Raw genomic sequence first — 14,324 nt, 5'->3', positions numbered from 1 at the left:
TACAAAACAACAACAACAACAATACAAGTGTGTTAGAACTGGCTTATAATCTCAGAGCTGGGGAGGCAGAGAGAGGCCGATCACTAACCAGCTACATTGGTCCACTTGGGGAGTTTCAGTTGGAGACCTTGTCTCAAAAACTGATGTGCAGCACCTGAGAGCACCAGCCAGCGCTGTCCTCTGACCCTCACCAGCCTGTCTCCACACAGCCTTTGCACTCCCGCATGCACATACTCATACAACTGGAACTAAGAAGATCAAAGCACCAATGTCCCAACAACATAAATGAGTCTCAAAATATCAAGGAAAAAAGTGAAGAGTACACACAGGCTGGAGGAGGCCCATGTTGGTTCTGAGGCCCAACATGGGAACAAGAAAGGATATATACTATGTGACTGCATTTCCACAATGCTCTGCAACAGGCATAACTAGTCTGCAGTGATAAGAATCACAGCATGTGGAACAGTACAGAGGCACTCACTGCCAAGGGCACTCAGGGAACGCCCTCCGATGGAGACTCTCTTCTCAGCCACACTCTACTCACAGGTTCATGTACAGGACAACACTTACTGAAGCAGCATAAGGTTTCCTACTTTTTCATCAAAACAGCAGGGAAGACACTGAAGGCATTTTGTGTGCGTGACTGTGTGCGTGTGTGTGTGCATGCATGCGTGTGTGCGTGCATGTGTTGTGTACTCATGTGTGCAGGTATGAATGCCTGTACATGTGAGTGAAGGCCAGAGAAGGTCATGGTGTCAGCTCTCACCCTGCCATACATCCTTTGAGACTGAGTCCCTCGCTGATTCTAGAGCGAGGCTGGCAGCCGACGAGCCTCAGGAACCTCCTGCCACTGACTCCCACAGCACTAGAGTTGAGAGCATACTTCCACACTTGGCTCTTTCTTTATGTGAGTGCTAGGGATCTGAGCTTAGGTCCTCATGCTTAGACAACAAGCATCCTTTGTACTGGGCCATCTCCCCAGGCCCACATTAAAATAACTCTTAGTGATATTTTTCACTTTATCGTATGTAAATTATATTTCATTAATATTTGGTATTTTTATTTTGGAGTTTGGAGGTGGGTGATTTCTTACAGAGATGGAATCCAGGGCCTTGCATCAAAACGCAAAGCTATCAGGAACCCCAGCCACGTTAGGAGAGAAATAAAGGGGCTGGTGAGGAGGCTCAGTAGGTGAAGAAACTTGCTGACAACTGATGGCCTGAGCTCAACCCCCAGAGCCCGCAGGGGAGAAGGGAGACCTACCTCTTACAATTGTCCTCTGTCCTCCACATACACACAACCAGTACAACTGTTATTGGACAGTATTCTTGTAGGCTTTTCATTATTGTTGTTATTTGGAGTTTTGATCAGAGATATGAAATCAGTCTAACTTAAATGACTTTCTTTTTTTTTTTAAAGATTTATTTATTTATTTATTTATTATATGTAAGTACATTGTAGCTGTCTTCAGACACTCCAGAAGAGGGGGTCAGATCTTGTTACGGATGGTTGTGAGCCACCATGTGGTTGCTGGGATTTGAACTCTGGACCTTCGGAAGAGCAGTCGGGTGCTCTAACCCACTGAGCCATCTCACCAGCCCTTAAATGACTTTCAAATATCTTTAATTACACAGACAGCATGTCCAAAGACTGCTCCTTAAGTCTGAAATGGGAAGTGTAAGCCATGAGCACTTACTTCACAGTGTGGGACTATATGTCAAGTTCCACCCTGTCCCACAATGTACATTGTTTAGATAATAGGCAGTAAAATCTACATGGCAGCTTATACGATGACTGTCGGAGTCTTACTGCGGTCAGAAGAAATAGAATGTGTAAAATTCTGAAAGAATGACAGCTTTCAGCCTAGGGAGACAGCTTAGTAGCTGGATCTAGTCAAATCCTTACACCTACACATCAGTGTAGAGGACTTACAGAGAAAAGAGGAAAGTGCCGTACAATATAGCGAGTGGGGAGGAGGTTTCTATCCAGAAGACAGCTCTATCCCACCCTCAAAGCAACAGAAAATGTTACAGGATGAAACGGGAGTTGGGAGTAGCACAGACCTTTGGTTCCAGAACCTGGGAGGGAAGCAGAGGCCCGTGAGTTTGAGGCCAGTGTGATCTACATAGAGAGCTTCAGGCCAGCCAGGGCTATAGAGACCATGTCTAACAAACAAACAAACAAACAAACAAATATCTAAAAGAAAGGAAGAGACAGAGGGGGGAGGGAGGGAGAGAGAGAGAGAGAGCGAGCAGACATATTGGCATATGCCTTTAATCTCAGCATTAAGGAGGCAGAGTCAGGCAGATCTCCATGAGTTAGGAGCACAGGACAGGGACAGCCTGGTCTTCATCCATACTAATCCCAGGCTAGCCAGGGTTAAGGGTAAAAACCCTGTCTCAAGCAAACACACAAAAATAAACAAATGTAAAATTTAAAGTATGTAGAGGAGGAAGATGAAATTTAAAATGGCAGGTATTCTGTGATTGTCAGAGATGAGCAACTGTATTTTTTCTACTTTTGAGTGTTCCTAAAATCTTACGTATCCTTTAAATTTGAGATTCTGAAGCCTGACATGGTAGTGCACGCTTTTAACCCCAGCACTCAGGAGGACAAGGATCTCTGCAAGTTTAAGGCCAGCCTGGTCTACATAGTTCAGGTCAGCCAGGTTTATAAACCGAGACCCTGTCTTAAAACAAACAAAACAAAACAAAAAATAAAAACATTTGAAACTTTGTGTGTGGGCTGGAGAGATGGTTCAGCGTTTAAGAGCACTGACTGCTCTTCCAGAGGTCCTGAGTTCAATTCCCAGCAACACACATGGTGGCTCACAACCATCTGCAGTAGAATCTGATGCCCTCTCCTGGTGTGTCTGAAGACAGGACAGTGTACTCATATACATTAAATAAATAAATAAATCTTAAAAAGAAAAAAAGAAAAAAGAAAAGAAAAGAAACTTTGTAACTTTGTGCGTTTTAAAACATCTCTAAGAATGTGGATGGAGGGTAAGGTATTGCTACTTAAGGCCATAGGTTCCCTTTATAGTAGCAGAAAACAACAAACCAAGTGTCTGCCCTCAGATAGCCCACAAATGAGAAACAAGTAGTTTGGAGCAGTGACTGTTTTTGGTTTGGTCTCTCTGGACCCACAGCACAGGAGTCCCATTTCAGACTCCTGAGCACTGTGCCTCTCTTCTTGAAACTTTCGTTCTACTAGAACATCACCTCCCATATTCAGACCCTCTTGCTGTAGGGCTCAAGAAAAGGGAATCCAGGCGGGGGACACAGGACAGTCAGTAAGCACCTGCCATGGAAACACGAGGACCTGAGCTTGATCCCCAGCATCCACAGGGATAGACAGACCTTGTCTCAAACAGTAAGGCAGACAGCTCCTGAGCAACACTGTTGTCTTCTGGCCTAGCATGTGCACTCACACACATACACACACACACACACACACACACACACACACACGCCCCTCCCTAAACACGCACCTATACCTAAACCATGTTTTTAAGAGGAAGAAAAGGGGACGCACGCTTCTGTTGAGATTCTCGCAGCTGATGGGTAGCAGCGTGCTCAGCTCCAGATCCGTGACCATCTGCCGGGACTCGGCCAGCAGCCGCTGGAGCTTACTCGTAGGAGAGAAGTCATCCTGAAAACAAGCCAGGCACAGCTGTGAGGGACATTTCTAAGGGCTTCTGCACCATCACAACTCACAGCCACAGACGTTACCTCTGTCAGCAGAGGCATCAGTATTATTAAAAGGACCCAATTCCTTTCATTTCTTACAACCTACTCAAGGAAATAATGCAACATGAACAGAACCTACTATGACTAATTATAAGGAAAGATTCTTAGACATTGTTTGGCTTCCCTAAATATAAACTGCAAGTCGGATGGTTATGGTGGCACACACCTTTAATCCCAGCACTCAGTAAGCAGAAAGCAGGCTACCTAAGGAGGCTAGCCTAGTCTATCTAATGAGTTCTAGGCTAGCCAGGACTATGTAGTGACACTTTGTCTTAAAAAAAAAAAAAAAAGCCAAGCCATAATTAGCAGGTCTAAATAACTGTAAAACAGAACCTTGACACTGAAGGCGTGCGGGCCTTTAGAATATGTGGAGATGTACTTCAATTTAACCTGGCTATTTTATTTGTATTGGTTTTCTTTTTTGAGGGTGAAGATCAGAAGACAAGATAAAGGAGTCAATTCTCTCTCTCTCTCTCTCTCTCTCTCTCTCTCTCTCTCTCTCTCTCTCTCTTTCTCTCTCTCTCTCTAAATGTGTAGTCCAGGCTGGCCTCAAACTCATGATCCTCCTGCCTCTGCCTCCTTCAGCAAATCCTACCAGTGTCTGCCACCACAACTGGCAAGAGTCAATTCTTACGCAGAAAATGGTAAGAGGCTGTACTCTTTCCAATCTCTAAGTTCTAGGAACATAATTCAGGTTGTCAGGTGTGGTACAAGCACCTTTATCCTCTCTGAGTGTTCGTCTAGATGGCCTCTATTGAGAAGCAGAACGCTTGTTTACTCTGTGTGTGGGAGAGTGCTCCGTGGCATGAGGCCAGAGGGAAACGTAGCAAAGCCAGTTGTCTATGTGTACCCAGTGGGTTTAGGTGATCGGATCCAGTCTGTCAGGCTTGCTGTGATTGCCTTTACCCTAAACCAAAACATCCTACAACCAAATAAATAACTGTAAACGGAGGTAGTATCTCACCAGCTTGGTTCTGGTTTCTCGAGACTGGTATTTCACTCTGTGACCCAGGCTGGCCTAGAACTCACAACACCCTGCCTGTCTCCAGAGTGTCAGGATTACAGGTGTGTACTACAACTTCTCTCCTGTTTTCCTTTCCTTTCCTTTCTACCAGACATGTGCAGGGCATGAGCAAAGGAAATAAAAAGTTTGAAAAACTGATCAAAGCTTATTGCTCTCACCTATTATTCAAAATAAGACCGCAAAACATCTTCTTTTCTTTTCTTCTTTCCTTTTTTCTTTCTGTTTTCTTTTTCTTTTTTTACTGTATAGACCAAGCTGGCCTCAAACTCACAGTGATCTGCCTGCTCTGTCCCTGTCTTCCCAGTGCTGAGATTAAAGGTATGCCTGGCTAGTTTTTTCTTCCTTTAATCTTTAGAAAAAGGAGGAAATTATCTGTAATACAAGCACTGAAAGGGGAGACTCTGTTAGAGAAAGGAAAAGAGGAAGAGGAGGAAAAAGATGGATGCTGAAGACCTGGGAGTGGTGCATTTGGACAACGAAGAAGTTCAAGATGAAGTTCAAGTCCTTCGCTACATGGTTGGCCAGCCTGGACTCCATGGGACCTTGTCTCAAAATAAAAACAAACAATCCTAAACACATACACACAAAACAGAAAAGGAGGTAAAAAAATTGATAAAACGCTCTTTAATTAGAGAAAGTGCCCATTGCCATAGTTCTTGAATCCTGAATCAGTAAGATGCTGAAAGAGAACACCACACATATGCACACGCACACACATACACATGCACACACATTTGCACATGACAAGAGAGTGGAAGGAAAGCTGTGTCCACCAGGCCTCACCTTGCCCATCAGCAGCAGCAGTAGAATGGAGATTGTACCCTTCCCCCAGCCTTGAGCAGGTTAAATAGACCTAAGTGCTCCCCACAGCTGGACCTTAATGACCCAGGAAGAGTCTTCTGCCTTGCCACACCTGCAATTTCCTACAGGAGTAGACTGCCCGCTAAACTTGCTTTGCAACATAATCCAGCTGAAACAAAGGATGGGGTCTGCAGGCTTTCCCTAAATAAACGAAGTGCTGAAAATTAAACTTTGAGCCTTGATCAGAATCTTGTCCTGGCTTCATCCTTCTCTGGCACCCTGTCCTTTGTTCTTCCTTTTTCATTTCCAGCCCCACTTTCAGGTAACCCAGTTCCCCATGACCGCTGGATGGCTACAGGGGATTTCAATCTGCACCTAGCTTCTTGAGGACTCATAAGGTGAGCGTGTTTCTTCTATAGTAGAATCCCAGTGCTGTGCACTGTTATTTCTGCAGCCCTGTCTAAGGTCACCAATCTGTCACCTTTGACTCTCTGGAGACTGCTGCTACAGGGTATGTCTGAAGGAAGGCGTGGCTAGGGACAAGCAACTGAGTAGGATTTGCTGCCAATCCTTTTTGTACTGCTGTTGGTTTCAAGTTGAAAAAAAAATCAATACAACAACTTTTGAAAGAAAAATAATATTATTTAATAAGAATCCCAAGGGCTAGCAAGATGCCCTAGTTCAATCTCTGTGACCCACAGTGAAAAGAGAAAACCTATACCAGAAAGCTAGCCTTAGACTTCCCATGGATGCTGTGGTACACACCTGCACTCACACATGCACATCACACACAGGCAGACAATACTAACAAACAGTTAAGAAAAGAAAAGTAAGCCAGCCAGTGGTGGGACACACTTTAACCCCGAACTTGGGGGGGGGCCGGGGGGGGGGTAGAGGCAGACGAATCTGAGTGTAAAGCCAGTCTACAGAGTGAGTTCCAGGACAGTCAGGGCTACTCAGAGAACCAGTCTCAGGAAAAGAAGAAAAAAAGAGAGAGAGAAAGAAAGAAGGAATGGAGGGAGGGAGAGAGGGAGGGAGAGAGAGAGAGAGGGAGGGAGGGAGGGAGGGAAGGAGAAAAGGAAGGAAGGAAGGAAGGAAGGAAGGAAGGAAGGAAGGAAGGAAGGAAATAACCTAAAAAGTGACAAGAAGACAATGGAGAAAGAGTAAGAGTGAAGTATGGGGGTATGGGGGGAGCACACATGGAACACAGGGTGGGGTGGGGGGAGCACAAGGGGTACATGTGTGTGTGTGTGTGTGTGTGTGTGTGTGTGTGTAAAATGGTGACAGAATAAGCATTTTCAAGTAACCTTAAAGATCTATAATTTAAAACAAATGTAGTGCCAGACGTGGCGGTGCACGTCTTTAGTCCTAACACTCAGGAGGCAGAAGCAGGTGGCTCTCGGGGAGTTCGAGGCCAGCCTGGTCTACAGAGTAAGTTCCAGGACAACCAGGACTGTGTACAAAGATCTTGTCTCAAAAAAACAAAATTTTTAAAAACCAAAAAAAACAAAACACACACACACAAAAAAACCCATTTAGATGATTTTATGTGTATGAGTATTTTGCCTGCATGAATGGTGCCTAGTACCCATCTTGAAACTAGAGATGGTTGTAAGCCACCAAACCTGGGTCCTGTCCCAGAGTAGCAAGCACTACCTGCTGAACCATCTCTCCAGTATGTATGATGGAGGCCCTCAACTTTATAAAGATCTAGCAATGACGCTACCAAGAATTAAAAGCATGCTTAGGAGAAACTCTGCTTCAATAGACGAAGAGCGTTCATGCACAACAGAAACCTTTTCATTGGCTGAGGTTCTTCTGTCAGGAAGGGCCGCTGACTCCTCTTCTCTTTCAGCAGACTTTAAGGAACCCACACACTGGGAAGGCTGCATGCCAATGAGCTCACTGCGGAAAATAAGACCGAAGAGAAAGTGTCACATACACGCCACTCACACACTTAGAAAGTATGTTCAGGGGACTAAGAATCGACAAGAGCTTGCTATGTAGTACAGAGTGAAAGAAATAAAAATCTGGGGGCTGGAGAGATGGCTCAGTGGTTAAGAGCACCAACTGTTCTTCCAGAGGTCCTCAGGATTCAGTTCCCAGCAACCCCATGGTGGCTCACAGCCATCTGTAATGGACATCCTCTTCTGGTGCATCTAAAGATAGCTACAGCGTACTCAGAGAATAAATAAATCTTAAAGAAAAGAAAGAAAGAAAAGAAATAAAAACCCTAAAAACAAAACAAAGCAAAACAAACAACAACAACAACAACAACAAAACGCCAGCATCCTGAGCACACCTTTAACCCCAGAACTCAGTAGAGGCGAATGGATCTCTGTGAGTTCAAGGCCAGCCAGATCTATAATGTGAGACTTTGTTTCCAAAAAAAAATCAACAAATGAAGAGAAATCAATAAGTGAAACTTTAAAAGCACAGAAGAGCCACCAAGGTGGCTCAGTGGGTAAAGCTGCTTGCCACCAAGCCTAGAAACCAGAATCCAATGTCTAGGATCCACGGGGTGGAAGGAGAGAACCACCTCCCACAAGCTGTCCTCTGACCTCCACACAAGTGTTGTGGGGCATACACAACACACACACACACACACACACACACACACACACACACAAACACATCAATAAATGTAATTAATTGGTTTTGGTTTTTAAGTATAGGGGCTAGGGGTGCAAGCTCACTAGTAAGGCACTTGATTAGCATTCTCAGCTCTGGGTTCAAACCCTGAAATAAAAGAAACTAAGTTTTAGTGAAAAAATAAAGAAGGTTCTAGGGACAGGATCCCATAGATGTCAGGGTAGGTGCTAGTGTTTAGTTGTGAAAAGCTAGGCTTCAGCTTGTGAAACTGGCCTGCGCCCTGCCTAGTGAAAATGGAGCAGAGCCTGAGCTGCTGACTGCCTCCCTGCCTCCCTGCAGGAAGCACACAGGAGCAGGCACTTGTGGTTCCCCTTCACAAACAGACCTCGCTTGTTAAGTGGGCCCAGGCAGAACCTTAGCTTAGACAAGAAAGTGCGTTCACAGATTCTTGTAATTTGAGATAAACAGGAAAACACCACAATCTTTTCTACTTATCCTGAACTTGTGCTTGAAGCTCAGCTGCCAGAACAAGTTGACATTTAAATAATAGAAGTTTTTGAGGTCTTAGAAACCTTGAAGAAGAACCCAGAATGTAAGCTTGAATTTATTTGTACATCACACATGCAATCCTCTCAAAACTACCCAATGCAGGCTTTCCCCTTATAAATAAAGAATATTTAGGGGCTGGAGAGATGGCTATTGGAGATGGACAGAGGACTGACTGCTCTTCCACAGGTCCTGAGTTCAATTCCCAGCAACCACATGGTGGCTCACAACCATCTGTAATGGGATTTGGTGTGTCTGAAGAGAGCGACAGTGTACTCACAAACATACACACACACACACACACACACACACACACACATATGGGAGGCATAAGACTGTAGCTCTCAGTGGCTGAGCCCCTGCCCAGGATGAACAAAGTCATTGTTTCAGTTCCCAGCAGCTCACAAACACACAGAAGATCTTGAAGATCTGGGTACAGACAGCTATTTCCTGATTCTTTGAGCATTCCAAAGATTTTTAAAAATCAAATGACTTAATGACATTTAGTATGGCAAGCAATTTTTAAATTGTGTACTTAGCAGAATATCTATATGGTTCTTAATGACCCAAACTTCTTAAAAGGTGCAAAGAATACCCTACATAATGTAAGTACTAGAAATTTTAATCATAAAGTCCTGTGAAAGTCAATGCAGTGACTAAAATAAGGCTCTCAATATAGAAACTTCATCCTTACTGTGCTCTGAAGAGCGCTGCTTTACTTAAAAATAGCAGGCATTATTACAGTGCCACTCAGCCACAAGACTCACGAACGCTAACAATAAGACAAGCTTGAATAATTTAGCATATACTAATTGTCTGAGGAAAAAAGAAGCCAGTTACTTTTATCAACTTGTTAAACACAAATGTTCTGTCTTTCACATCATATTTAGAAACTAAGAAAGCCTGGGTTATAAAAAATTGAAAACAGGTATGAGCTGGACGCAGAGGAGCTGTGCATGGGCCATGTGGAGTGATGCTAGATACTGTGACTTGGGGTCTGTACTGCAGTCTGGGCCTCACAGGGGCGGCTGTCAACTGGGAAGCATGCTGGCGTGAGGAATGCCCCAGAACAGCATTCCACTCTGCACAGTGACCTACTTGCTTGTTTTCTAATAAAACATCTTTGCCCTGCTCATAACTGGTTTTGCTTTTAAGCAAAACCTCTGCCTTAGAAGCTGCCCTCAGTGCTAACTCTCCACTGGAGTCTGTAATGTCTCCTTGCACAAAGACCCCTGTGTCTATGCGCTGAGGAAAAGGTTTGTCTGAAGTAAGATGTAGTTGGCCGTGCTTTCTTGCTGGCCATAAGCATGGATGTCTACTGCAGCCCCCTGTCCTTGCTGCCGTGTCTGCACCGCGGTTTACAAATGTGAACATCACTAACCTTGCTGAGGAATTATATTTCATTGCGCTGACACTTCTTGAACAAGTGCACATGGTTTTGTGGCGAACAATCCTTTGTGCTCTGGAAGGCTTGAAAATATTCATCCACTCTGTATCAGTCATATGTCCTGGGGCTTCGATGATGATGTTACTTGGGTGGCAGCACTTGGACTCGGACAGGTCATTGTCACCTATACAGACTACATTTGGGGTGCAGCAGGAGACCTCAGATGTTCCTGTGCGGTCGTGGCCATCCCCGTCCAGCCTGTCTGGCTGTTTTGAGCAGCTGGAAAGGCCCAGGTAGACGTTGATGTCATGCCACTGCTTCTCGTCAGACAGCGAGACGGAGGTTTCCGAGAGCTGCTTCTCTTCCGTTGGAAGCCCCACTCCATCGCATTTTGGTGACTTTGCATGGACCTTGCATAGGGTAACTTTGTTTTCCGGTTCAGTCTGGATTTTCCCACCCAGAGACCAAGACTTTTGTTTGTCCAGTAAGTCTTTGGTAAATAGAGATGAGAGAGCAATTACACTTTTTTCCCCGAGTGCAGTGTTAACCTGTAGCTTCTTCTCTCTGCAAGCATCACAAGAGCTCTTGTCTGACCCATTGTGCTGAGCCAACATGACCTCAAACGTTTGATCTTTAACCAATGACTTCTGATTTCTCTCTCTTTTAATATCGATTTTTGGGTAGTTATTGTCAAGGTCTGATAAACACATGTCCTTGCTACAGTGGCATTACAAAAAAAAAGGAGTTATAAGATAGACTTGATACTACTAGCATCACCTTCCCGAAGCCTCATTAGTAGAGCTAAGCCCCAGTAAAGCCCATTAGTCTGACTTTCAGAGCCCAAGTCCAGCCCTGCCTCCTATAGGAAGCCTTTCTGAACACCAAGCCTACATGCCCCACCCACTTCCATCCCTCACTCACTGTGTTTACCATCAAAACAACAGCAACAAAGTCAAGACTACCACACAAATGCAACTAGACCTTTTGCTATGCCTTCCTCTAAGGTTTTCCTATCAGATATTCTATCAATTTGATTTAAGATAGGTTTTCACATTGTAGCCTAGCCTGGTCAAGAAATTGTGATCTTTCTGTGTACAAGGAGTACAGGTGTACACACCATGCCTGGTCACACCACGCCTGGTTTGTACTCACCAAATCTGATCCCTTAGAAAGCTCAGCTCAACAGCTCTTTCTTTCTATGATGGCATGAACCACTTTTCTGGGTTTTTTTACTTTATAAATTGATTGATTGATTGTATGTGTGTCTTTCTTTCTTTTTTCCTTTTTAAATGTTTTTGTGACATGTTCTCACTAAGTATCCTGGCTAATGGTAGTCTTCCCTTCTACTGGGATTACAGGTCTATGCTGGCATGCTCACTGTAAAGCCACTGTACTTTTCTGGGAGGGAGGGAGGGAGACAGGGAGGGAGAGAGAGAGAGAGAGAGAGAGAGAGAGAGAGAGAGAGCGAGCATATGGAAGTTAGAGGCCAATTTATGGCAGTTGCTTCTCTCCTTCTAGCATACGGGATCTAGGAATTGAACTCAGGTCTGCAGGCCTGTGGCAGTGCCATTAACTCTGGAGCCATCCCAGCAGGCAGGCTTGGGCCATTTCTAGGGAGCAACCTCAACTCATCCAGTGCCTCTTAGTGGCAATAAAGTTCAAAGAGGAAAAAAGATTTCTGTCAAAGGCTTGAAAGAGAACACTGAGTGGGTCTGGGGTGGCAGCAACAGATGGGACAAGGAGCAATTGATGGTAACCCCCTACAGAGGGCATCAAGACAGAAATAGAGCATAGCACAGTGACTTCTAGTGCCACCTGCAATACAGCCTCTCAATACCCTGTCCCTGCAGCCACTAACTCCAGTCTCCCCAGGGAAAGGAGCTGGCAATCACTAGTAATTGCCAATCTAGTTCAGACGTCATAGTTGCCTGCAGATTGGGGACTCCCAGTTCTCTTTCCTGGAACAGTACAGTGGCTTTACAGTGAGCATGCCAGCACAGACCTGTAATCCCAGTAGAAGGGAAGACTACCATTAGCCAGGATGACTTAGTGAGAACATGTCACAAAAACATTAAAAAAGAAGAGAGAGAGAGAGGGAGGGAGAGGGAGAGGGGGAGAGAGAGAGAGAGAGAGAGAGAGAGAGAGAGAGGCAGGCTGACTGGCTGTGGGCGCACATTTTTAATCCTAGCACTTGGGAGGCAGAAGTAGGTGGATCCCTGCGAGTTGGATGCCAGCCTGGTTTGCAGACTGAGTGAATTCCAGGACAGCCAGGGTTACACAGAGAAACCCTGTCTCGAAAAAACAAAAACAAAAACAAAAACAAAGAAAAGAAAAAGCAAGCAAGCAAGCAAGCAAGCAAGCAAGCAAGCAAGCATGCACGCAAGGGCAAAGAGATGGTCTTCAGTTGTGGTAGTTTATCTGCGCTAATGTTTCAGTTTTACGATCATCTCCACAGTTCTTGTCATAGTGAGGGAAGGATGCCTCCTATTAACAGGCAAACAAACCAGAAGATCTCAGCTCCTGCTGCAGCCGCTGATGCTAGCCCTTGCATTATTCTTTAAGGCAGGCATCATGTCCCATAGAGCTTGCTCCCTATGCTAATCCCAGCATCTACACACTGGAAGTGCTGCCTTAATGAAGGCCTGGCCATCTCTGTAGCATCTACTCCAGCTCAGAGCCTTCTACCCACAGACACACAAACCTGGTCCATGATTTTATTTTTGTTAGGTGTCACCTATAGATCACATCTAAAAATTCTTACATCATATCCCCCATAGGGCTAGAATTACCCTAAGTATTAGTGCACCCAGATTTATAGCCTATTGTACAAGCAGCAGCAGTAAGTACAGAGTAAAACTAACCTCATGGAAGCAGAAATCAACACCAATAGCATAGGCTAAGATTACCTGCACTCCAGGGCCTTTGGTTCCTCCATCTTTAAGCCATGTATTTGTATTAATTCCTGAGAACTTTCTATATTGAAATTAAGAAACTGCAGGTCACTCTGCTGTTTTACATAAATCTGCCAGAGATATCAACAAATCAATATAATAAAAACCAAACCAAACTGAATCAATAGTTTGGCTTTGAAATCCTAATAGACCAGACAGTTTGCTTTGCTGTTTCCTATGGTTCCAACAGGATATTTCCATACATCTCATCTCCTAACCACTAATTCCCACAGGCAAGACTATCTACTATGCTAACTATGACAAATGTTGGATGTAGTGAAGATCTAGAAGACACCATTAACAAAATCAACATGTATTGGGCAGTAGTGGTGCATGCCTTTAGTCTCAGCTCTGGGGAGGCAGAGGTAGGGCAGGAGAATCTCTGAGGTCCAGGCCAGCATGTCTACAAAGCAAGATCCAGGATGCTTAGGGAAAGTATCTCAAAAACAAATACACACACACACACGCGGGTGACGGCTTCCTAATTCTCACGTACCTTCTCCCTGTGCTCACAGCGTAGGCAGCTGGGACATACCTGTCTCAGATTCTGGAGCTCGGAATTTGTACGATCTTGCTTTGACTTTGCAATATCAAGTAATTCATCTTTCCTCTTTTCCCTCTCAACTGTATAGGGAAAAAAATGATTGGGAATTTTTCATCAGCAATATCAACACATATCTCTCAAGTTCTAACAATTAACAACTAACACTTTTGTTGTGGTCCTTAAACTTAAAACTACAGAATGACTAGTAAAGGCTTTAATCTGTGATTCTGAATAGATCCTTCATAAAACAAGAAAATACACAATATAACTACTGTTAAGTCAAAAGGATTTAAAATATATGCATGTGCTTATAAGAAAATATGCATACAATAAACCTGAAAGCAAGCCAGGCACAGGGGCACACATCTGTAATCCTATCACTTGGGAGTTAGAGGTAAGAAACTCAGGAGTTCAAGGGTAGCCTGGGTTACATGAGATCCTAACTCAAAATAACAACAAACAAACAAAACCAAAGCCTGAGAGCAAGTACTGAGAAATAGTCGTTACTCACTGAGAAGGGTCCCTCTACTAGGTTGGACTTGAACTTATGTTCCTCTTGAAGCCTCTAGATGTTGGAATTGTGGCATCCCATCACCCCTGGCCAAGGACTCATTTTTATTTTTAAAGATTTAACCGTTTCTATTATATGTATGTGAGTGCCTGCATGTATGTATGTGTGCCACACACCACCCTCAGAAGAGAGCACCAGGTCCCTTGGACACGTGAG

The 14,324-nt window shown here is 44.3% G+C and overlaps 1 protein-coding gene across 31 annotated transcripts in view; it reads right to left on the bottom strand.

Annotated features, from left to right (window-relative positions):
• Ccdc62 (coiled-coil domain containing 62) overlaps positions 1-14,324 on the bottom strand; it is a 39,471-nt gene that overhangs the window by 5,020 nt on the left and 20,127 nt on the right. For 7 of the 31 annotated variants that reach the window (XM_006530255.4, XM_006530258.4, XM_006530257.4 and 4 more), the window contains 5 exons: positions 13,589-13,677; positions 13,009-13,124; positions 10,097-10,819; positions 7,374-7,482; positions 3,538-3,654 (listed from right to left, as the gene is read on the bottom strand). In XM_006530255.4, the coding sequence (XP_006530318.1) occupies positions 3,538-3,654; positions 7,374-7,482; positions 10,097-10,819; positions 13,009-13,124; positions 13,589-13,677 (1,154 nt within the window). Of the gene's footprint in view, positions 1-3,493; positions 3,655-5,229; positions 5,319-7,373; positions 7,483-10,096; positions 10,820-13,008; positions 13,125-13,549; positions 13,678-14,324 lie in introns of those variants that run through there. The other 24 variants (XM_006530260.4, XM_017320780.2, XR_387558.4 and 21 more) reach the window with 22 other exon arrangements.

This window comes from Mus musculus, chromosome 5, assembly GCF_000001635.26.
Source record: "Mus musculus strain C57BL/6J chromosome 5, GRCm38.p6 C57BL/6J".
In the NCBI taxonomy this organism is placed as follows: Eukaryota; Metazoa; Chordata; class Mammalia; order Rodentia; family Muridae; genus Mus; species Mus musculus.
This window is presented reverse-complemented; position numbering and strand designations above follow the sequence as displayed.